Source organism: Eleutherodactylus coqui, chromosome 11 (assembly GCF_035609145.1).
Source record: "Eleutherodactylus coqui strain aEleCoq1 chromosome 11, aEleCoq1.hap1, whole genome shotgun sequence".
Taxonomy (NCBI): domain Eukaryota; kingdom Metazoa; phylum Chordata; class Amphibia; order Anura; family Eleutherodactylidae; genus Eleutherodactylus; species Eleutherodactylus coqui.
This window is the reverse complement of record NC_089847.1, coordinates 5,308,799-5,331,838: the sequence shown is the minus strand read 5'-3', so window position 1 is coordinate 5,331,838 and position 23,040 is coordinate 5,308,799. Positions and strand designations below refer to the sequence as shown.

The 23,040-nt window shown below is 51.4% G+C and overlaps 2 protein-coding genes across 3 annotated transcripts in view; one reads left to right on the top strand and one right to left on the bottom strand.

Annotated features, from left to right (window-relative positions):
- The window catches only part of COG4 (component of oligomeric golgi complex 4), a 20,115-nt gene extending 7,715 nt beyond the window's left edge, over positions 1 to 12,400 (top strand). Inside the window, exons 8-19 of the mRNA XM_066583804.1 lie at positions 3,087 to 3,145; positions 3,849 to 3,982; positions 4,974 to 5,092; positions 5,808 to 5,974; positions 7,818 to 7,983; positions 8,059 to 8,121; positions 10,273 to 10,389; positions 10,467 to 10,559; positions 10,640 to 10,723; positions 10,804 to 10,905; positions 11,857 to 11,985; positions 12,054 to 12,400. Coding sequence (XP_066439901.1) covers positions 3,087 to 3,145; positions 3,849 to 3,982; positions 4,974 to 5,092; positions 5,808 to 5,974; positions 7,818 to 7,983; positions 8,059 to 8,121; positions 10,273 to 10,389; positions 10,467 to 10,559; positions 10,640 to 10,723; positions 10,804 to 10,905; positions 11,857 to 11,985; positions 12,054 to 12,188 — 1,368 coding nt within the window. The 3' untranslated portion in view covers positions 12,189 to 12,400. The remainder of the gene's footprint in view (positions 1 to 3,086; positions 3,146 to 3,848; positions 3,983 to 4,973; positions 5,093 to 5,807; positions 5,975 to 7,817; positions 7,984 to 8,058; positions 8,122 to 10,272; positions 10,390 to 10,466; positions 10,560 to 10,639; positions 10,724 to 10,803; positions 10,906 to 11,856; positions 11,986 to 12,053) is intronic.
- Positions 12,292 to 23,040, bottom strand: FCSK (fucose kinase). 2 transcript variants are annotated; one of them, XM_066583802.1, is made up of 24 exons: positions 22,979 to 23,040; positions 22,692 to 22,768; positions 21,767 to 21,918; positions 21,632 to 21,682; positions 21,430 to 21,555; positions 21,274 to 21,346; positions 21,084 to 21,181; positions 20,924 to 21,004; positions 20,328 to 20,447; positions 20,104 to 20,251; positions 19,907 to 20,028; positions 19,708 to 19,809; positions 19,018 to 19,188; positions 18,866 to 18,939; positions 18,423 to 18,787; positions 18,049 to 18,259; positions 15,135 to 15,301; positions 14,833 to 15,060; positions 14,148 to 14,291; positions 13,549 to 13,668; positions 13,284 to 13,471; positions 13,072 to 13,171; positions 12,754 to 12,977; positions 12,292 to 12,663 (listed from the first exon to the last, which is right to left on the bottom strand). In XM_066583802.1, exons 2-24 carry the CDS (start codon positions 22,765 to 22,767, stop codon positions 12,580 to 12,582), a joined length of 3,225 nt encoding a protein of 1,074 aa, XP_066439899.1. In that variant the 5' UTR covers position 22,768; positions 22,979 to 23,040; the 3' UTR covers positions 12,292 to 12,579. The 2 variants fall into 2 exon arrangements, with proteins under 2 accessions (XP_066439899.1, XP_066439900.1); XM_066583803.1 differs by having other exon boundaries at positions 22,692 to 22,774; positions 22,979 to 23,017.

The following is a 23,040-nucleotide window of genomic DNA, read 5'->3' as shown; positions in this document are numbered from 1 at the left end:
AGAGGGTAGGTCGGATGAGGCGGTGTGTGAACCATAGAGGGTAGGTCGGATGAGGCGGTGTGTGATCCCTAGAGGGTAGGTTGGATGAGGCGGTGTGTGATCCCTAGAGGGTAGGTCGGATGACGCGGTGTGTGATTCCCTAGAGGGTAGGTCGGATGAGGCGGCGTGTGATCCCTAGAGGGTAGGTCGGATGACGCGGTGTGTGATCCCTAGAGGGTAGGTCGGATGAGGCGGTGTGTGATCCCTAGAGGGTAGGTCGGATGAGGCGGCGTGTGATCCCTAGAGGGTAGGTCGGATGAGGCGGCGTGTGATGCCTAGAGGGTAGGTCGGATGAGGCGGTGTGTGATTCCTAGAGGGTAGGTTGGATGAGGCGGTGTGTGATTCCTAGAGGGTAGGTCGGATGAGGCGGTGTGTGATCCCTAGAGGGTAGGTCGGATGAGGCGGTGTGTGATCCCTAGAGGGTAGGTCGGATGAGGCGGTGTGTGATGCCTAGAGGGTAGGTCGGATGAGGCGGTGTGTGATCCCTAGAGGGTAGGTCGGATGAGGCGGTGTGTGATTCCTAGAGGGTAGGTTGGATGAGGCGGTGTGTGATCTCTAGAGGGTAGGTTGGATGAGGCGGTGTGTGATGCCTAGAGGGTAGGTCGGATGAGGCGGTGTGTGATCCCTAGAGGGTAGGTTGGATGAGGCGGTGTGTGATGCCTAGAGGGTAGGTCGGATGAGGCGGTGTGTGTGATCCCTAGAGGGTAGGTCGGATGAGGCGGTGTGTGAACCATAGAGGGTAGGTCGGATGAGGCGGTGTGTGATCCCTAGAGGGTAGGTTGGATGAGGCGGTGTGTGATCCCTAGAGGGTAGGTCGAATGAGGCGGTGTGTGATCCCTAGAGGGTAGGTCGGATGAGGCGGTGTGTGATCCCTAGAGGGTAGGTCGGATGAGGCGGCGTGTGATGCCTAGAGGGTAGGTCGGATGAGGCGGTGTGTGATTCCTAGAGGGTAGGTTGGATGAGGCGGTGTGTGATTCCTAGAGGGTAGGTTGGATGAGGCGGTGTGTGATGCCTAGAGGGTAGGTTGGATGAGGCGGTGTGTGATTCCTAGAGGGTAGGTTGGATGAGGCGGTGTGTGATCTCTAGAGGGTAGGTTGGATGAGGCGGTGCGTGATTCCTAGAGGGTAGGTTGGATGAGGCGGTGCGTGATTCCTAGAGGGTAGGTTGGATGAGGCGGTGTGTGATCCCTAGAGGGTAGGTTGGATGAGGCGGTGTGTGATCCCTAGAGGGTAGGTCGGATGAGGCGGTGTGTGAACCATAGAGGGTAGGTCGGATGAGGCGGTGTGTGATCCCTAGAGGGTAGGTTGGATGAGGCGGTGTGTGATCCCTAGAGGGTAGGTTGGATGAGGCGGTGTGTGATCCCTAGAGGGTAGGTTGGATGAGGCGGTGTGTGATCCCTAGAGGGTAGGTCGGATGAGGCGGCGTGTGATCCCTAGAGGGTAGGTCGGATGAGGCGGCGTGTGATCCCTAGAGGGTAGGTCGGATGAGGCGGCGTGTGATCCCTAGAGGGTAGGTCGGATGAGGCGGCGTGTGATGCCTAGAGGGTAGGTCGGATGAGGCGGTGTGTGATTCCTAGAGGGTAGGTCGGATGAGGCGGTGTGTGATCCCCAGAGGGTAGGTCGGATGAGGCGGTGTGTGATCCCTAGAGGGTAGGTCGGATGAGGCGGCGTGTGATCCCTAGAGGGTAGGTCGGATGAGGCGGCGTGTGATGCCTAGAGGGTAGGTCGGATGAGGCGGTGTGTGATTCCTAGAGGGTAGGTTGGATGAGGCGGTGTGTGATTCCTAGAGGGTAGGTTGGATGAGGCGGTGTGTGATGCCTAGAGGGTAGGTTGGATGAGGCGGTGTGTGATTCCTAGAGGGTAGGTTGGATGAGGCGGTGTGTGATCTCTAGAGGGTAGGTTGGATGAGGCGGTGCGTGATTCCTAGAGGGTAGGTTGGATGAGGCGGTGTGTGATCCCTAGAGGGTAGGTTGGATGAGGCGGTGTGTGATCCCTAGAGGGTAGGTCGGATGAGGCGGTGTGTGAACCATAGAGGGTAGGTCGGATGAGGCGGTGTGTGATCCCTAGAGGGTAGGTTGGATGAGGCGGTGTGTGATCCCTAGAGGGTAGGTTGGATGAGGCGGTGTGTGATCCCTAGAGGGTAGGTCGGATGAGGCGGCGTGTGATCCCTAGAGGGTAGGTCGGATGAGGCGGCGTGTGATGCCTAGAGGGTAGGTCGGATGAGGCGGTGTGTGATCCCTAGAGGGTAGGTCGGATGAGGCGGTGTGTGATGCCTAGAGGGTAGGTCGGATGAGGCGGTGTGTGATCCCTAGAGGGTAGGTTGGATGAGGCGGTGTGTGATTCCTAGAGGGTAGGTTGGATGAGGCGGTGTGTGATGCCTAGAGGGTAGGTCGGATGAGGCGGTGTGTGATCCCTAGAGGGTAGGTCGGATGAGGCGGTGTGTGAACCATAGAGGGTAGGTCGGATGAGGCGGTGTGTGATCCCTAGAGGGTAGGTTGGATGAGGCGGTGTGTGATCCCTAGAGGGTAGGTTGGATGAGGCGGTGTGTGATCTCTAGAGGGTAGGTTGGATGAGGCGGTGTGTGATCCCTAGAGGGTAGCTCGGATGAGGCGGTGTGTGATTCCCTAGAGGGTAGGTCGGATGAGGCGGTGTGTGATCCCTAGAGGGTAGGTCGGATGAGGTGTTGTGTAATCCCTAGAGATGGGGTGGGTTGCAGTGTGTGCGATCTGTAGAATGGAGGTCGGGGAAGATGTGCAATCCATAATTGGGAGGCAGGATGTGATTTGTAGAGGTAATATAGGGAGCGCAGGGTGAGACGGTGTGTAGTCCATAGAGGAGAGGTTTGGGAAGGAGGTGAGGGGAGACGGGGTGCGATCTGTAGAGGTCATATAGGGAAAACGTGTGCGATCCACAGAGGTGAGATGGGGGAGGTGGGGTGTGATTGGTCAAAGAGGATTTGGGGGTCCTATGGGGGAGCGGAGAAGCTGATTATGGGGGGGTTAGCATGTGTGAGGTGTATAATACACAGTGTGATGTCTCTTCTTGCAGTTCCAGCGGGTGCAGAGCTGCATGATCCGAGCTTCGTCCTCCGACAGGATTGAACCCAGGTGAGGTTTCTGCTTTCCTACAATGCAGGTGATTGCATATGGCCCCTCGGAGGAGGACAACAACCTGCTGGCCATGAAACTTGACTTTATATTTGGCCTTCTGACCTCCGAATGCTGAGGACGAGGAATTATATTTGTACTGCTATCCTACCTTTGAAGTCTATGGGACTTATGGATACATTCGAGCAAACCTACTGAGACCCATAACTCCCATAGACTTCAGTTACAAGTCTCCACCTACTTGTGGCCATTTTGGTTTGGTATATGAGGGTCAGGGGACCCCCTAGGATACTAGTAGGTGGGAGTCCCATCTATCAATAATGTGTTGCATAAACAGTATATTTGATGAAGGAGTAGAGCGGCCCATGCAGAGCGCCTGCTGTACGGTAAGGCTCTGTTCACAATTGCACTCGAGGCTCCATTCTGGCCTAAACTGAATATAATGGTGCTGCATGCTGTGCTAGTTCTTCTGGAAAAATCATCAGCTGTTATGTTGGAAGCTGGACGGATCTCATTATATATAATGGGGTCTATTTGGCACCATTTGGGGCTTTCATATCCCAGATCCAGCGCTGCTGGGTTTCCTAGTATGTCGGCAAACAGAATCCGAAAGTGCAGATGTGAACCTGACGCTATACTGGAGGGTCTCACGTAGACTTGTAGGCCGTATTGTGATGTTGTATATGTTCATTCTGCATTACAGGGACCTGGACCCAATCCTGGCTGAGGTGACTTTGATGAGCGCCCGGACGGAGCTTTACCTCCGCTTTATTAAGCGGCGCATCACATCGGACTTTGAGGTCGGAGACGCCACGGTGGCAGAAGAAGTGAAGCAAGGTGATGTCAGTTATGAGCTCCGTCTATTCACATTGCCACTTGGGGTTCTGTCACTTTGCAGCACAGTTCTTGGTGTTATAGTAATGGAAACCCTGATGACCCTGTTATTATAGGTCAGGGGGTCCATCGGTCATCATTTGGATCCGTCGTGCAAAGTATCTGGAAAAACATTAATAACGGCAGCTTAAACATAGATTGACCCGCTCATTATCCAGCGTGGGGGTCGGGGGGGCTCTGGGGGGGGGGGGGGCTCGCTTCTTATATTTTCCTTGTATTATGATGGTTTTTTTTGCCACAGATGAAACCACTAAGGGTAGTCAGACAGGCCGTGTTTTTGGCTGCGACTACTGTGAAACTGCGGCATTTCATGTCCAACAGAACAAAGGACCCATTTACAACCAAAACATCACCTGTTCTGCACATTGTGTCATTATGTCAAAGCGTATGGAGATGTATGGATGTGCGTTTTCATACACTTAGCGTTCGTTTTTTGTGATCAGGGAAAAAAAGATTCGAACTACAGAAGTTTACAGTGAAAAACATACCACACATTTTAACCCTTTCCAATCCACTGTCTGACGTCTGAAGACATTATGATTTAAGGTTGTACAGCTCCGATGTTGGTAGACATCCGTCAGGGTTCTCTTACTATATATTGCCAGCCTCTCTGCTGCCGGAGCCTATCCAACGTGTCACCTCATGCAGTACTGGTTTTAGCCAGCAGATAGCGCCGCTGTATAACAGCAGAAAAAGAGTAAGCCCCCTAGGAAAACCAGGATACAAATTGGATTGGAAAGGGTTAAAACACATGCCTTTTAAATGTTTCTTTTTTTTTCATGTACATTTCTCGCATACGTGACACGTACACAAAAGTGCTGTGCTGTTTTATGGCACTCCGAATGAGCTCTCTTGAGATGTAATGGATGATGCTGACATCACTAGACCTCAATGGTAACGGATCATCACTCCCATCCTCCTCTTTCTGTTTTAGAACATCAGCAGAATCTGGACAAGTTACTGAAGCATTGTCTGCTGAGCCGCTCCATGCAGGAGGTGATCGGGTGCTACATCACTATGGAGGAATACTACATGAGGGAGTCCGTCAATAAGGTACCAAGACACGAGGGGCATACGGGAAGATGTCGCCAGGGAATTAGTAGGCTTACACCCTGGGCAATGTGGGGGTTGCCAGCAGGTAACGGGGGTGTCATCCCAGTCCAGACAAGGTGGATCCTGCACCACCAATCCATATTAATGTCACTGAGGTACAAGAGAGGTGGATGTGGCTCTGAAAATCCCATCCACATAAAACAGGCGAAGTCTGCACAGAAATATGAGGGTTTTCGAATCTGCAGGAGGCTCATTATGTTGCAGGAATGTTGCAAGTTTCTCTCTTTGAGATGCAAAATATGGACAGAATTCGCATCATGACCTGCCGTAAGGGCGCTTTCGCATTTTGCAGATTTTGATGCAGATTTTTAACACATTCGCAATAGCTTTCATCCTATCATTTGAAGGGATGACGTCTGCTGCGGATCTGTATCAAAATTTGTGTCAAAATCTTCACCTACGGTGCGGATTTTGATACGTTTTTTTGAGGGGGCGGATTTTGATGGGCTTTTTGGTATTTTCTGCTGTGGAGAATTGGCACCGCTTCCATACTGTGTGAACTTACCCGCATACACGTGGGTTCTGCTGCAGATTTGTGGCTGTTTTCTGCCACATCTGGATTTACCCTTCCTGGGAAGCTGAGCGCTCAGTGGATATCCCAGAATAAAATATCCCCTCTGGTGTGACGGGCAGTTGTGCTTTATCTCATGTGCAGGCCGTGGCCATGGACACGTGTGAGCGCGGCCAGCTGATATCCAGCATGGTGGACGACATCTTTTATATTGTGAAGAAGTGTATCGGGCGTGCGCTGTCCAGCTCCAACATCGACTGCCTCTGTGCCATGATTAACCTCTCCACGACCATGATGGAGTCCGATTTCAGGTGACCTTGGAGCAGAACATGCAACCTCAGATGCGGCGTTACATGGGCCAATTAACAGCTGAAAAATCACTCAAACGAGCGACCTTGAACAATAGGTGTCCTGTGTGCACGTGGCACGTGGCGTGCCGAGCAAGAAATCGCTCATTAATCACTTTATTTCAACAAATTAAAACACAGCGACTAGTGAGCGAGTTCTCAGTAAACAGGCAGTCATTCATCTTTGAGCGACTGCCTGTTCACAGTGAATGGAGGCGGCAGACCGGCGGTCAGAAGAGATCTCCAGCGCCCTCCGCCTCCATTCACTGAACTACTATTGCTCCTGTATGAAAGCGCAGGACAACTTTCTGATGCTTAAGCCCCCGACAGCCATCCTCATGATTACTTAGTGGTGCATTAAGACCTGGGGCTGACCACACAACTTGGGCCCCTGACACACACACCATTCACATGACTGCTGCAGTTTTTCAATATGTTATATGATACATTAAATGGAACCATTTGTAAAATACAACAACCCTCAGACCGCTCTGATGAGAGATGAACAAAAGAGTTAGGACTATTTGAAAGTGAGGAGGAAAAAACAAAAGTGAAAAAATAAATGAGGGCCATTAAGACTTTAATGATAATGACCCTCAAAGACTTCATTGGGGTGCATGCACACGTTGCGGAAACGCAGCAAAACCGCAGCTTAGAGTTACGGTACAGTTACAGCAGAAAACCTGCTGCGATTTTTTTAAATTTATTTTTTCCTCTACATGTGAACAGGATTTACTTTAAAGGGGTTGTCCCGTGAAAGCAAGTGGGGTTCAGCACTTCTGTATGGCCATATTAATGCACTTTGTAATATACATCGTGCATTAAATATGAGCCATACAGAAGTTATACACTTACCCCTCCGGTGCTGGCGTCCCCGTCTCCATGGCGCCGACCGAAGCCTTCTTCTCCTTCCATTAGACGCGCTTGCGCAGTCCACTCTTCCGTGCTGTTGAATGGGGCCGCTCTGGCGTACTCGCGCCGCACAGGTCTTCTGCGCATGCAACAGCACGGAAGAGCGGACTGCGCAAACGCGTCTAATGGAAAGAGAAGAAGGCTTTGGTCGGCGCCATGGAGACGGGGACGCCAGCACCGGAGGGGTAAGTGTATAACTTCTGTATGGCTCATATTTAATGCACGATGTATATTACAAAGTGCATTAATATGGCCATACAGAAGTGCTTAACCCCACTTGCTTTCACGGGACAACCCCTTTAACGCCTTTCACTTTAATAGTAAACCTTTCCACTGCGGTTTTTCTACAGTGTTTCCACCTCACGGGAATGCATCCTTTAAAGTGCGTCTTCAAGTTAAACATTTTCTAACGGCTGGGCATAAGTTAAAATAAAGCATACTCGCCTGTATTTGGCCCTTCAGCCATAGCGGACTGTCTCCTGCTGCCCCATCCCCTGCCAGCAGAAGTCAGATGACTGCTGCAGCCAATCAGAGGCCGCAGTGTCACCGACCCAAACTCCTGGCATCATGACACACAGGATGTGAGCGCTGTGACCTGTAATTGTCTGCAGCAGTCACCTGACCTCTGGAGATGGAGACCGGTATTGAGGCAGCGGGAGTCGATCAGCTGCGACACGGAGGGTAAAGATGGCCGACTATGCTTTATTTTAACTCCTACTCAGATTTTATCACTTGAAAACACCCAAACCCTTTTAAGTGATAATGCAGTTTAATAGTATTGCCCCATTTTGTAATGATGCCCCACCGTCATCCCCTGGAAAATGGCGCTTATTCCATCTGCACGAAGAAGCTAAACTCTAATTCTGACCCCGATTCTTCTGCCCTTTCCTTGCAGGGAGGTTCTGTGTAACAAGCTGAGGATGGGTTTCCCGGCCACCACCTTACAGGACATCCAGCGAGGTGTGACCAGCGCTGTCAGCATCATGCACAGCAGTCTCCAGCAGGGCAAGTTCGATACCAAAGGCATCGAGAGTAACGATGAGGCCAAGATGTCTTTCCTGGTAAGTTGCGGGATCATCATGGGTGAAGAGGAACGGCCATTGTTGCTGCCGCTCTCACCCTGCTGTCTCCTCCAGGTGTGCCTGAATAATGTGGAAGTGTGCAGCGAGAACATCGTGACCCTGAAGAAAAATCTGGAGGTAGGAGGACACTTTATACAAGTGCACAGCCAGGAAATACTGTCCCTGCTCCACACCTTCCTTGCCCATTGCGGTGCAGGGGAGGTGTTGGAGGAGCTCCTTCAGCTGTAACCCAGTGCTGTGGTTTGTGACCGCTATGTTCTGGGCTGCAGTGTGGATACTGTGAGGATTCTTTGCTGTCTGTGCAGTAATCCAAGGTGATTGCAATTAACAAGTCAGTATAAAGTCCTAACAAAGAATATACAGCGGGCAGTCACTCTGTAATTCCGTGTTCACACACAGTGGAAAATGTGTCAATCCAAAATGAAATTTGCATCTGACTTTGTAGCAATTTTGGCGCGGATATAGTCACGGAAACCACTTACTGCATTGAATGAAATTTGCTGTGAAAATCCATAACATATCTGCCACAACTAGCGCAAACCGCGTCTGCAAAATCTGCAGCATGTCAAGAAGCCAGTGGGCTTAACTGTGAAAATGCAAACGGAATGGACCGCGGGCGCAGCGCTTGTAATGTAGAGCGTATAAAGGGGATTAACCCCATTTCTTCTCTTAATTAATTGATAGGCAACACAACGCGTTTCGGGGACGCAGCCTCTTCTTAGATTACTGATAAAAGCAAGGGCTAGTAGAAGGCAGGAAGAACAAGAATGATAATCAATAATGCCAGGCCCATGTGCGTTATATAACGCAGCGTTTTACCGTGACATGGGCCGATGTATTACAGTATATGGCAGCGATGTCATACACAGGCTTCCTGGTTTCATTCTTAATTCTTTTTAATTTCCCGCTCTGCTGCTTAGCAACGTTGTGTATAAACGCCGCACATACACAATGTACGCGCCTATAGAGAACAATAGGGCTCTATCGCATGCAATATGTGGTAAGATGGAACACGCTGCCTTTTGTTACTCGCGTATTATACGCTATTGTGACAGTGAAAATCAATGTATTTGAATTGCCGCGATGTTCTGCGTATATCATGTGCGCAAAATGCAGTTCAAATACTTGTGAGCCGGGCCTGATTAGAATAATAAACTCAGTGGGTTTTATGCCTTGAATGATGCAAATCGATGCAGTAAATTCATGAAATAAAGTATATAATCTGCCTTGCTGAGTGCTGCCGGGGTATACGGTGATTTGGGCCTCCCCTGCAGTATATATCTTGGATCTGGCTTCATTTCCTGTGATTTGGTATTTATGCTTTATTGTACATCGATATTAATTGTCCTCGAACCGAATGCTGAAGTTTTACAGATAATCCAACAGCCGACTCACCCTTTTTATCCCCATTTTATTCTATTTGTCATTCCATTTCCAGATTCTAATTTTTTTTTTTTTATTTCTTATATGATTATTATCTGTATTCAGGAATTTACTGCATCACTTTGCATTATTCAAGGGGGGTAAAATCTATCGAGTTCATTATGGCTCTTAATTATTGCTTTTAAGGGTTAATCCCTTTGCTTTTATGCACTCTACATTACCAGGGTTGCACCCACAGTCCATCGTGTTCACCTTTTTACAATTAGGCATTTCGATGCCCCGTTGCCTGCAGTGACGGTAATTGGACTGGCTGCACCCTACTAACTGTTCTATCAGTATCACATCCCTAATAGGAGTCGCTCCACCCTTCTCATGAAGAATCCACTGTCCATGAGGAGGGATGTTACAAGCCCATTCACGGTCATTGTACTGTACTTCGTGGCGGCGATTCAGTGCATCTTCAGCAGCAAATACACAATATGTGAAAACATCCTGAAACTAATGAAGTCTCCCCTTAGGGGTACATTTATATGTAGTGGGATTGGAAAATCCGCACCAAAAATCACCTCAAAATCTGCACCCGGCTTCACCTTTTCGGTGACCAGCGTTGGTAATTGCAGGCGCAGTTCTCATTGAGTTTAATGGGACCCCCACCCTGCAGTTACCAGCACCGCCCACTACACAAGGGGTGGAGCAGCAGCTTCCACTCCGTACCCTGTGTGTTGTGACGCTGACAGCGGGCGCTGGAACATCCGATTGGTCGGAGCCCCAAGTAGCAGATCCCAGCCAATCGGCCTGTAAACCCCTTTGTCACATTCGTATGATGGCCGCTCCGACCTTCTGATCGACATCTGTGTAATCTGGTCATGATTTACTTTGTTCCAGAATGACTGCAGGAAGTTGTTTAGTCAGGACTTCGGGGGAGACCAAGCTAAGGCCAAGATTGACAGCTGCCTGGCGGACATGACCTCCGTTTCTAACAAATTCCGGGATCTTCTCCAGGTGAGTCTGTGGCTCCTGACTGGTCTATATGTGGATGTGTTGGGAGCCATGACATTTCTCCATCTCTCCCGTGACAGGAAGGTTTGGGGGAGCTGAACAGCACGGCCGTTAAGCCTCAAGTCAAACCGTGGATCAACCTCTTCCTGTCTGTGTCACACAACATTGAGGAGGTAAAGGGTTAAGCGATCGGGGGGGGGGGGATGTGTGTTTAATTACAAAGCTAAATGATTTCATGTCTTTATTTGTCCAGGAAGAATTTAATGACTACGAAGCCAACGACCCCTGGGGGCAGCAGTTCATTGTGAACCTGGAGCAGCTCATGGCGGAGTTTAAGGTGAGCGTTCGTCGGCCGCGCCCGCTCATCGAGCCGCTCTCTGCACTTCTGGTTATTTAGCGGTGTGTCCCTCTCTGTAGGCGAGCCTCTCCCCCATCATCTATGAGAACCTCACCAGCCTGCTCACCAGTCTGATCGCCATGGAACTGGAGAAGGTCGTTCTAAAATCCACATTCAGCAGGGTAAGAAAGTGCGACGTCACTAACCCACTGTCTGTCTCAACACATGCTGAATGGCCACTTTATTGGAGCCTCACCCCTCTCACGATTGGCACTTCCCTGTATGCATGTTTGTCACCGTAATCCCGCAGCGTAAAATCATGTGACAAGGTTTCCATGGATCAGTTTCAGTGTAAATCACCATTAGATGGGAAAATCCAGCGATCGGAGCGACTTTTAACGAAGCCGGTCATTAGTGCTAGACTAGCCGGGGTCTCACCGCCCGCTGCAGGGGGTTTTCCCGTGTAATGTATACCCAAACAGCGTCAGAGGAGGATATCTGGAATCGTTCTGACCAACAGGCTGCACAGTCAGCTGAATACAACGCTGGAGCTCCAACTAACGTGTCCGAACGCACAACTCGCCGTTCCTCCGCACGGATGGTATAACAGCGGGCGACCAGTTCCAGCGCCATTGTGTCTAAGAGAAACAGAAAGACTCCAGCGGGCAAAAGAGCGCAAAACTTGTATCACTGAGCAGCGGGAAAACATCTCCTGGTCAGATGGGGCCGGATTGCTGCTGCCTCATGCTGATGAAAGGTCAGAATTTGGCGCAAGCTGCATGAATTGATGACTCCTTCCTGTCCGGTTTGTGGAAATGGAGTAATGGGACGGGGAAGGTTCTCTTTGCCCATCCTGGGTCCTCAGATACCTGTGAATGGTCACCATGACTAATTGCTGCCGTTCTGAAGGCTAATGGAGATCTACCGCACTACTAGATAGGGGGCTCTAGTAAAGTGGCCATTCAGTGTGTATTCATGAATGTTATCGGCCGACAGGCGCCGTTACAGATCATAGACCAATAAGTGAAGGTATATCTAGGTAGGAAGGTCTATCTAGAGTGACGTCCGCCATTCCTCATACAAGCTGACGCTATTGATAATCCCCTATGATTTACTGCACTTCTCTCCTCCAGCTTGGTGGGCTCCAGTTTGATAAGGAGCTGCGCTCTCTCATCGCTTATCTCACGACGGTTACAACATGGACCATCCGGGATAAATTTGCTCGACTCTCTCAGATGGCAACGATTCTGAACCTGGAGCGGGTAAGTGTCAGTCTGTAGGTGGGCATTACCTGTTATGTAGTCTGTTCACACTCTTTCCTTGTTAACAGGTGACAGAAATACTAGATTATTGGGGACCCAATTCTGGACCGTTGACTTGGCGCCTCACACCCGCTGAAGTCCGTCAGGTGCTGGCATTGCGTATAGACTTCCGCAGCGAGGACATTAAACGCTTGCGGCTCTAGCTTGTGGACTGGAGACGCCTCTCAGAGCGGAGCTCGATCAGCTTCTCATCTGCAGCGATCTAAGGACTGGACATTGTAAATAGCGGCACGCGGCGACCATCGCTTTATCTGTAAATTTCTAGGACTTTTATTAAGTAAGAAAATATCATCTGTGCAAAAGAACCCGAATCAGAAGCTCCCACCCCGGTAAATAAAGTCCCTCATCTTCCCGATTGAGCAGATTTCTCATTCTTTATCTCTGGGCTGTAAAGCTATAGATAACCCTGTGACACCTTGTCCTGTCAGTAGGAGGCGCCTTCACCGTCAGCTACGGACCGATCCCTGCTGTGTACCCCTGTACTCCACCTATCTTGCCAACCAATGGTGATTATGGAGCGGACCCCCGCTGTGTTCAGACGCCTCCGTCGCTCTCCAACCGTACCATGAAAGTCTCCGTCTCCACTTGTACAGTGTGCACGCTGCATCTCTCCCCGCCCTAGAAAACAGCAGATGTAGTGAGCGTGATGGTGTGCAGATCAGTCGTCAGATAATGAGGGGTCCTGCAGACTATTCCTGACTCGGATACCTGTGTCCTCTCCAGCAGGCGCTGCAGGACATCCCTCTGGTTTGGCTCTTTGGTCAGTATATAGAGGAAGCCGCCTCCACCAGCCCCCGCCAGACTCTGGCCGTGTACGTACGGCTCTAACATGTCCATGATCCTCCGTACCACCAGCGGCTCGCAGCCGGGCGCCATGCACCTTTTCTGTAGCCAGTAAGTGGAGAGACAGCGTCCGAGTAGCTGCATGTCTCCTATGGACAGAACATTCCACCAGTATATACCGTTATTAGAGTTCATCATGGTTGGAGTGCCACCCCATACACACATCTCTGGTAGACCCCTCACCTCTCTGGAAGGACTCTGCGCACGTCTCAGCGTTGCTCACCAGAGCGTCCACGTTCTGCAAGATGTCGGGGAGGCGAGCGTACCAATTTCTAAGAACATCCTGAGTGAAACACAGCGGACACAAATCTCAACAGCTTATCGTTTCCTGAGAGGTGAGGAATGTAACGACCGTCCTGTAGAAGACGGACAGTGAGGCGAGTGATATGCGTTACCTGCAGCAGGTTGCGGGCCAGGCGGGTCTTTCCTGTGTAAACAAGCAGGAGATGTTGATTCAATGTCTCCAAGAAGCCATCAGGCAGCTGCAGCCGCTCAACGGTCACATGAAGAGGAAGTTCCGGTGCTGAACGGCCGATCTTCACTCCCGGAATCAGCCCCCCGACCTGGTCCTGCCAGCCGCCCCCTGACAACACATACGTTATCTGCAGACAGGCCTTATTCAATGCAATGTACAGGAATCCAAGCACAAGAGGGACGTACCTGTAGTGAGCACCTGCTCCAGGTGAAGAACAGCGTGGATCAGAGATTCTACATCCACGGACCTGCCGGAAGCCTCGTACAGCACCGCCATTACTGCCCCGGCCAGGATGCTGCTTGTTCCTGCAGGACAAGACACATGGAGCCTTTCAAAACGGTTAACCCACCAAAATTGTTTCCCCTAGCCACAGGATAGCTGATTAATGTGTGACTGCTGGCAATCCGTCCGCTTGGGACTACCCGAACTCATGAGAATGGCGCACCCCACATGAATGGAGCGGTCATATGCATGCAGCCATCTCCGTCAGTCCAGAAGAAGGGAGTGGTGGTTACGTATATCTACCACCCTTCCATTCAGGCGAGGGGCTCCATTCTCATTATCCTAGGGGTCTTACCCCCAGCGATCAGACGCTTATCAGTCATCCTGTGCATAAATGATCTTGGAGGGACAACCTTTGTCAACAGGCCACAGAAGCTAAGGGGTATGAAGCCAGTATGGCCCCCGAGGTGTCCTATGCACGGTAGAGCTCTGTGTGTCTCCTTGCCTATCCTGTCTTCTTTTTGGGGAAAATGAATCATTTATGGAAAGTCTTATCTCTTACCCAGACCCGATCCGTGAGGTAGGTTAGACCATGTCTGCAGCTCAAACCCACCGCTGTACCTCTCAGTAAGTTGGTCCGACAACGGCTTTCCGGACATGGCGTTCACAGTTCCCGAGCAGATGAAGGCGGCTTTCAGTAACGCCCCTGAGGAGGCGGAGAGAATGTGGTGTCACATGACACGGCTGGGAAATCTGTGCATGTATAAGGCTGTACTCACATGGGCGATGTTCCTGTGCGAGTTCCATCCTATTCCGAGACGGAGAGAAAGAACTCGCAGGGATAAAGTACCCAATCATTGGATGGGTTAACTTACACAAGCGATTTTTCACTTCTACCGTTAGTCCGAGTTTGAAAAAGCGCAGAATATCCTATCGTTGGGTGATTCTTATTCAAGAATTGCCCGTTTTGTACAGGAATGTTCCAAAATCAGATTGCACTTGCATGGCAGGCGATTTGCATGCGAGCGCGATCCGTTTTTAAATCATTTTACTGTGGGAACCTCATGCAATTTTTATTTATTTTCTGTTATGAAAAATGCATGTAAATCTGATCCGAGTCGCATATTTTATTGCAAAACCGCATTGTGCACGCGTGAAAAATCGCAGGTACAACAGTCAGTTTTTCACTGACCTCACCACACTCGCCCGTGTGAATACACCCTTAGGAGGTCAGCTTTATGTGTCACCTGGAGCCTGAGGCTGGCAGTAATCCTGCAGATCAACGAGACTCTCACAAGTCAGCTCTATATGGATTTCAGCTCCGGGAGGCCCGCTCTTACTGTAGAGGCGCAGCAGCGGGTCTGGTATCCGTCGAGCTCGAGCGCCCATTGGCCTTTTACCATCCACCAGCACAGCCACGTTGACCACAGCACCACCATGCTCGTATGTGATCGGAGGGGTGTCACTCCAGCCGCCTGGCAACATACAGAAGTAACATGACAAGTCCAACATAAGCAACGGAGCTGGGACAGCCGGGCTAGTAACTTACCAGACATATCAATGCGCGCCGGACATTCGGCAGTCACCCACCGACCCCGCGGTGGAAGCTCCTTATCAGCAATAGACACAAACGTGGAGGAAGACATCACGGCTCTGCGAATTAGAATTTGTTCTGCTCCTTCATAATGACGAGCGGCGCGGATCAGCGTGGCCGGCCTGGAGGGGAAAACATCATGTAAGAGATCTCTGAAAACTGGAACATAACCTCGCAGCCGAGCGTCCTAGCCGAACCTGAAATCAGAGCATCATAGCTGTATATTTGGAAGGCTTTCCTCTTCAGCTCCCTCTAACACCTGCATACTCTTAAAGGGATTGTCCAGGGCTATAAAAACATGGCAGCTTACTTCCAAACACAGCGCCACACTCGTCCATAGGATTGTGTGTGGTATTGCAGCTCTGCTCAATGTGAATGGGAGCTAACCTGCAATACCAAACATGACTCCTGGACAAGGGTGGCACTGTGTTTGGAACAAAGCAGCCACGTTTTTCTAACCCTGGACAACCCCTTTAAAGGAAGTCCGTCACCTTAAATCAGCATCCTAATCCAGTCCTACCAGAAGAGATCTCTTCTTTGCAGTGATGCCAGTCCCCAGAAATCACTGTTTTCGCACAGCTTGCAAGTTGGTTACAACTTGTCTGATGGCCGGTTCAGTCGCAGGCCTGGTTTGGGCTCCCCCTCTACTAGCACAAATCACCTCTTAGGCCTCCCTCACACAGGGTGTTTGCAGAAACGCAGCGTTTTTCAACGCTGCGATTTACTACAGATTCCGCCCCGTTTCAGCAGCGCTGACATGCTTTATGCCAGCGTTTTGGCTGCGTTTTCAGCTCGGCTGAAAACGCAGCCAAGAATGCTGAAAAGAAAAAAAAAAGTTAATACTCACCAAGCCGCTGCAGTCCGGGTCGCGTCCGCTGCTCTCTGCCGCTGATCCGGGCTTCCTCGGCACTCCCAAGTCTATTGCTGGAGGCCAGGTTTGAGATCCCCGCCTCCGGCAATAGAGTGCTGTGATTGGTTGTCGGTGCTTGCTCGATGCCCAATCACAGCCCTTCATTGACTGTCTCAGCCAATCAGAGCTTGCCGGCGCTGATTGGGTGAGACAGTCAATGAAGAGCTGTGATTGGTTATCGGCACGGTCGATGCCCAATCACAGCACTCTATTGCCGGAGGCAGGGTTCTCAAACCTGGCCTTGGGCAATAGACTTGTGAATGCAGGGGAAGCCCGTCAGCGGCCGCGACCCGGACTGCAGCGGCTAGGTGAGTATTAATTTTGTTTTTTTCCTCTACCTACCTGGGACTGATTTTCGGGGTAGGGCTTCTATTACAAGCCCTCATCCCGCAAATCGTCGAGCGGTTAACGCTGCCAAAAACGCGGCACCAAGTGTTGCTGCGTTTTCAGCAGTGCTTAAACCGCTGCCCATTCATTTCAATGGGCGACACAGGGCTGAAAACGCCCCAAAATAGAACTTGCATCGCTGTCAAAGTGCAGCGTTGGAAGGCCTGTGTGAGCAGCCCCATGGAAATGAATGGGACTGTTGTACAGCATTTAGCGCTGGGCTGAAAAGGCTGTATAAACCGCCCTGTGTGAGGGAGGCCTTAGGCTCATCATGATGTCTCCAGCAGCCTGGACATGCCATGTGTCCTGCACTTGCAGAAGTGATGTGTGATATCAGTGAGCCCGATGGGCACAGCAAGGAGCGTCGCTGCACGTGTGCCCATGCCGGACGTGTGGCACAAGTACAGAGCATGGAACACACACTGCCTGCTGTGCTGGAGATGTCAATTATGAGCCAAGGGGCGAGGTTTGGGCCAATGGAAGGGTGAAAAGCGCCAGGCCCGGACCCGCAGCTCAACCGCCCATCAGACAAGTTGCAATGAATTTGCAAGAGAACAGCGATTCTGAGGGAGTGAAAAAAATGTTAGGATTGTCTGCAGATCCCACATCTTCACAGAGGGCCGGTTCAGGAGGTTGACCTCAGGCGACAGCCTTTCTTTAAGCCCTTAACAGCATAAGATGTAAACTTACATCCTAACTGGGAAGCGGTTCCCTCCCCAACACATAAGCTTGTGTCCTATGGATGGTGCGGGCCCCCAAAGCTAAGCCCGTGCCATCCATAGCGGGAACAGGCTGTGACTGACAGCTAGCCTGCAGCTGCAACAGCGGGGAGGGGTGAGAACACTGATCCCTGCTGTTTACCCTGTACATGCCAGGTTCAATGCTGATCATGGCATGTAAAGGGACCACAGAGAGAAATGTCATCAGCCCTCTGCAATGTAATTATGGAGGGTTGCCATAGCAACTGGACGCCAATGGCCTATAATTGCGATTGTTACCGGTAATACACTGCAGTACTGAAGGTGTTAAAATAAAACAAAACGAAACCATAAAAGTGATTAAAAAGCCATATGTACCCCAAAATAATACCAATGAAAAAACTACAGCTTGTCACACAAAAAGCATACAGCCCTCACAGAGCTCCATCCGTGGAAAGAGAAAAAAGTTATGGAACTCTGAACAAAGCGATGGCGAAGAAAAAGATATTTACAAAAATAAAGTGAAAAACTAATAAAAATATAATTTTGGTGTCGTCGTAATCGTGCCAACCTGCAGAAAAAAAAGGTATCCTGTCATTTGTGCTGTAAAATAAAAGGGCAGAATTGGTGCTTTTTTTTTTATCCCTGCCCTCAAAAAAAACCCAACAGGTATAAAGTATTGTATAAGTACCCAAAACTGGTACCAATAAAAGCGACCGCTCGCCACGCAGAATACCAGCCGTCACAGGGCCATAATGACGGAAAAATAAATTATGGCTTTTGAAAGTGGAGATGAAAATCCCCCAAAAATTGTTATGTCCTTATGGCCAAAATAGTCGGTGTCACTAAGGGGTTAACAGTAAGACTTGATTACCTATGCAGCCACCTCTCCCGCTCCTCCGCCAGCAGTTTCACGCCCCGCGCCACATCGCCATTCTCCAGCAGCAGGTACGCCGGGGCCCAGGCCTTGTTAGCCGCTGGCCCACTCCTCAGCCCTCCTTCCCTGCCAGCCATACAGCCCAGGAGGTCAGCCACACAGGCGAGGGCCCGGGCGGCGATCCCGGCGTCATCCACGGTGGAGGCCACTGGACAGTAGAAGAAGGCCGGTTAAGGCAACATATAAGTGAATGAAGCGCAGCGATCATAAGAGGCAAAACGCAATATCTGCAGCAATTTATACGGTTTTCCTAGCACTGATGGCTGCAATCGGCTTTCTTCTCTCCTGCTACGTGTTGTAAGGGGTCTTACCCGCGTCCAGTGTGCAGAGCAACTTGTGGTGGGTGCCCTCCAGCACAGCCGCCCGGATGATGGGCATCAAGCTCCGCTCCTCCCTGCCCAGAAGAATCCTCTGCACTTTGTCCAGCGCCTGGCTGAAGAACATCTCCCTGCGAGCCTGCAGCGTTCTCTCCTGGTCACGATGCTGCCGGATCTGCTGCCAAGACATGCGCCAGGAACTGCGCCAAAGCTGAAGCTGAGTGTTTTGGTGCCTAGGATTGAGGAACCACAGGACGTCTTGCAGCCCCAGAGAGTTGGACGGGTGAAGAACAGGGAACAAGGCGGCGGTTAACACACTTGGCTCGTTGGTACGCTCACAACCCCAGAGGTCGCTCTCACTGCAAGCGAAGAGAAAACACTCAATGTGCAGCAAAGACGAAGGATCACCAGGAACCACGAGCCGAGCCACCACTCACCAGATCCCTGTACGCCGGAAGAAATCATTCCATGGCATATTGAGAAATGTGGGCGATCCACCCTCCGCCGGGAGCTGCAGGGTACAACATACAGATGGCATCAGGGGCGGCACACGGGTATCTAAAGCTACTCCTCATGGGACGGTCACTACCTCCAGGCAGTCGTCTGTCCCCATAAGACTGAACACCGTCACCGACAGCGACTGCACTTGGATGGGATGTGCTTGTAGAATAACATCCTTCAGGTGACACCCTTCAAAATCGGAGGAGGCCGAGTGGTCAATCCCAGTCAGGAGACATCCGCTGCCGACACACAGTGGACCCTGAGGGTGAAGGATGGAGACGTTCTCAACTAGTTATGTCTGAAGAATGATGGGAAGGGCAGATGATATATGGGCAAGAGGAGGGGTGGGGTAAGGTGGTGATTTAAGAACTTGAAGTGGCATTGCGGGCGATGAGGACACGATCTCTAAAGGTAGGGTGGTGAGTGAGTAGAGGGGACATGAAATGCCAAGTGGTGCAGAATAAGGCCTGGAGGGGGTCGCGAGGCCCCGAGGAAGGGCGCTGAGCGGCGGGGTCGCGAGGCCCCGAGGAAGGGCGCTGAGCGGCGGGGTCGCGAGGCCCCGAGGAAGGGCGCTGAGCGGCGGGGTCGCGAGGCCCCGAGGAAGGGCGCTGAGCGGCGGGGTCGCGAGGCCCCGAGGAAGGGCGCTGAGCGGCGGGGTCGCGAGGCCCGCATGGGGGTGTTCAATGGTAGATACACAAGGCCCTGAGTTGGAGTGCTGAGTGATGGGGACGAGGCCACGAGGAAGGGTGCTGAGCAGTAGTGGCTGGATGTGGCTTACCTGTAGGTGGCAGTTCTGGATCACACTTCCTCGGGACACAGAGACTTCTCCGCTCAGGCGGCTGTTGATCACGCAGCTTCCATCTTCTACCAGCGCAGGATGCTACATGCAAACAGAACATCTCATCACAAGAAGCAACTAAAGGGTTAAAGTGCTCTAAAAACGAGGCGCAGGCCTCATCCGCCCCCCGTCATCATACCGTAACTGATGAATGCGCCATCTTGCTGTAGTTGCCCCCGGCTAAGGCCACTCTGACCAGATTAGCGATGTGATCTCGAGCGCGTGGCGACAGATACTCGTAGCTGCCGTCCGGAATGTACGCTGCAAGCAGAAACGTGTAGGGTCATGTCATCCATTGTTCTCCCCCTGACGGGGGCGCCACCGGCCATGTCTTACCCATACTCAGGGGCAGGTCACGCAGCTCCCTCCACAGGACGGCCCGTGCGTTCCTTAGCTTGTGGCTGATGTGACGGCTCGTCCTCAGGAACGTCTCTTCAGTGACGTTGTGACACATGCTCATCAGGACATCCAGGAACAGAGACACCTGGGAAGGAGTGTGACTGTCAGCATAAGACGCCTCCGAGGCCGAGACCCCCAAAGTGCAGACCCCCCCCACGCACCTCAAGGGGCTCAGCGCCAGAATCCAGACCCTGATACGTGCAGCCGTCCAGGGGGGCCATGGCGAGAGTGCTCAAGAAACGCTCCGCTGTCTCTGTGGAAAGGAAGACAATACCCGAGACCTGCAAGGAAAACAGAATGAAATCAAAGCCGCAGAGACAGTTGTGGCTAAATAGACAGTGGAGAGAACTGGAGAGAAATAGACAGCCGCAACCAAAGAGGGAATGGAGAAAGATAGCTGCGACCGAAGCAAGACTGGAGACAGCCGCGGCTGAACAGAGAGCTGGGGAAAAGACAGCCGCAAACGAAGAGAGAGTGGAGAAAGCTGGCGTCAGAGATAGCCATTACCAAACAGAGAGTGGAGAGAAAGATAGACAGCCGAAACCCAACAGAGGGGAGAGAGAGTGAAAGGAGCTAGGGCAAAAGAGAGAGGGATGACTAAGACCAAAGATAGAGAGTTGGGGAGAAAGAGAGACAGCCAAGAGTGAATAGAGTGTGGAGAGAGCATGGGAGAGAGACAACTGAGACTGAAACGAGAAGCAGCTGAGAGGGGAGAGACAGCCGAGAGCGTGCCGTTGCGGCAGGATGGAGACGTCACCAGTGGAACGTGCTGCTGGTCCAGGAGACAGGCCCGGATCTGCTCGGTGGAGCCACGGTAGACGATATCCCTCACAATCCCCTGTAAGAATGAAGTGGGCACTGAGAGCCCGGTCACTGGCGGGTCACCGGCAGGAAGGAGAGGGCATGCTGCCACTTACCTGCCCATCCGTCAAGTACACACCGTGGTTCCTGGCATATTCCAGGGTTCCTGGTAAAGAGATGACACGAGCCCCCCGAAACTGCTTCCAGTCGATTCCTGTACAATGAGGGCGGAAGAGGGAGACCGTCAGCAAGGTGCGGAGGGATGGGGTGTGAAGGGGCGAGCGGCTGGCAGTAGACGGAACTCACGTGGCTTTGTATGAAGGGTCAGCGTCATGTCCGTGCTGCAGATCCAGACCCCGGGAGGAGAGCCGGGACACAGCTGGGGGTCAGATCATAAATCCCAATGTCATCAGAACCGGCCCCAAGAGCTGACAATCCAGCTACACAGACCTCACGCCTCACCTGGTGCCTCAGTGTGCTCAGCAGACTGTCCATGTTACAGGTGACCGCCTCCACCGCCATCAGGGGATCCTCCACAGGGAGAGCGGTGAACCCTCGTCCGCAGTCATCAAACAGGAAATCCCGACCCTATAACAGAAGGATGGCGTTTCCTCAGCCCCCCAATAATTGGCCCCACATTCCCTACCCCAACGTCACCACTCACCGTATGTAGGATGAGCAGCCGCGCCCCCTGCAGGACATCAGAGGAAACTACCTGCAATTTGAGTTAAAGCATGACTACAGGTGATTTGTGGAGTGTACCTGCAGGGGGCGATATCACACAGACGCTCCACCTCACCGTGAATCCTGCCCGGGCACTCAGATGCTCTGCAGCTACCAGGAGGGCATTCAGGGTGGCTCCCCCACTCCCCACATGAGACTGGGGGTCTTCCACAGTCAGTATGAGGGTATCAGCAGGCAGAACACCCCGGAGCTGTCTGATCTCTAGTTCTGAGAAGACAATGATGGATGATAGAGCCAGTGTAACACTGTATGATACTTCAGAGCTGCGCTCACAGTGGAATCACTGTGTACATACATTACTTATCCTGTACTGATCCTGAGTTACATCCTGTATTATACTGCAGAGCTGCACTCACTATTCTGCTGCTGGTGGAGTCACTGTGTACATACATTACTTATCCTGTACTGTTCCCGAGTTACATCCTGTATTATACTCCAGAGCTGCACTCACTATTCTGCTGGTGGAGTCACTGTGTACATACATTACTTATCCTTTACTGATCCTGGGTTACATCCTGTATTATACTCCAGAGCTGCGCTCACTATTCTGCTGGATGAGTCACTGTGTACATATATTACTTATCCTGTACTGATCCTGAGTTACATCCTGTATTATACCCCAGAGCTGCACTCACTGTTCTGCTGGTGGAGTCACTGTGTACATACATTACTTATCCTGTACTGATCCTGAGTTACATCCTGTATTATACCCCAGAGCTGCACTCACTATTCTGCTGCTGGTGGAGTCACTGTGTACATACATTACTTATCCTGTATTATACTCCAGAGCTGCACTCACTATTCTGCTGTGGAGTCACTCGGTATCAGTACAGGATAAATAATGCACAGTTTGCAAGAAAAGTAAGTGAACCCTTTGGAATCCCCTGGATTTCTGCACTGATAACACAATGTAACTTCACTTTTTAGGTTAGATGCAGAGAGACATTTGGGGGGCGACGCTGATCTCGGGGGGCTCTCACCTCTCTGGAATGCCCGGACGCTGTCCTTGTGCTGACAGGTGAGAACCAGAACGCTCCAGTCCGTCTTCTGGTCCATCCTGATCCTGGAAGAAAAAGCAAAGTTACTTCTTCCATATAGACTGTCATAGAGCCCCCTATAGTATATCACAGGGGGCGCTGTTACAGTTCTGCCCCCCTATACTTTGAGCCCCTGTATTATGTGGCAGCTCTGCCCCTCATACTGGGCTGGTGGGGCTCCCAGTCACCATTAGGGCCCCTGTGTCCCCTCCTCCCTCCATAACTCTCACCTCACACCAGAAGATCAGCAGCAACTAGGATATGATCACATGACCGCCTGCGGACTCCTGGG

Bases quoted from the DNA above. Each gene is read 5' to 3' on its own strand.
- FCSK (XM_066583802.1), bottom strand. From the start codon at position 22,767: ATGGACCAGAAGACGGACTGGAGCGTTCTGGTTCTCACCTGTCAGCAC. The intron at 20,448-20,923 runs GTGACGTCTCCA...TTTTCCTTGCAG, and splicing joins ACCAGCAGCACGTTCCACTG to GTCTCGGGTATTGTCTTCCT. The intron at 14,292-14,832 runs GTGACACATAAA...CCGCCTCCTCAG, and splicing joins CTGCCAGCCTCAGGCTCCAG to GGGCGTTACTGAAAGCCGCC.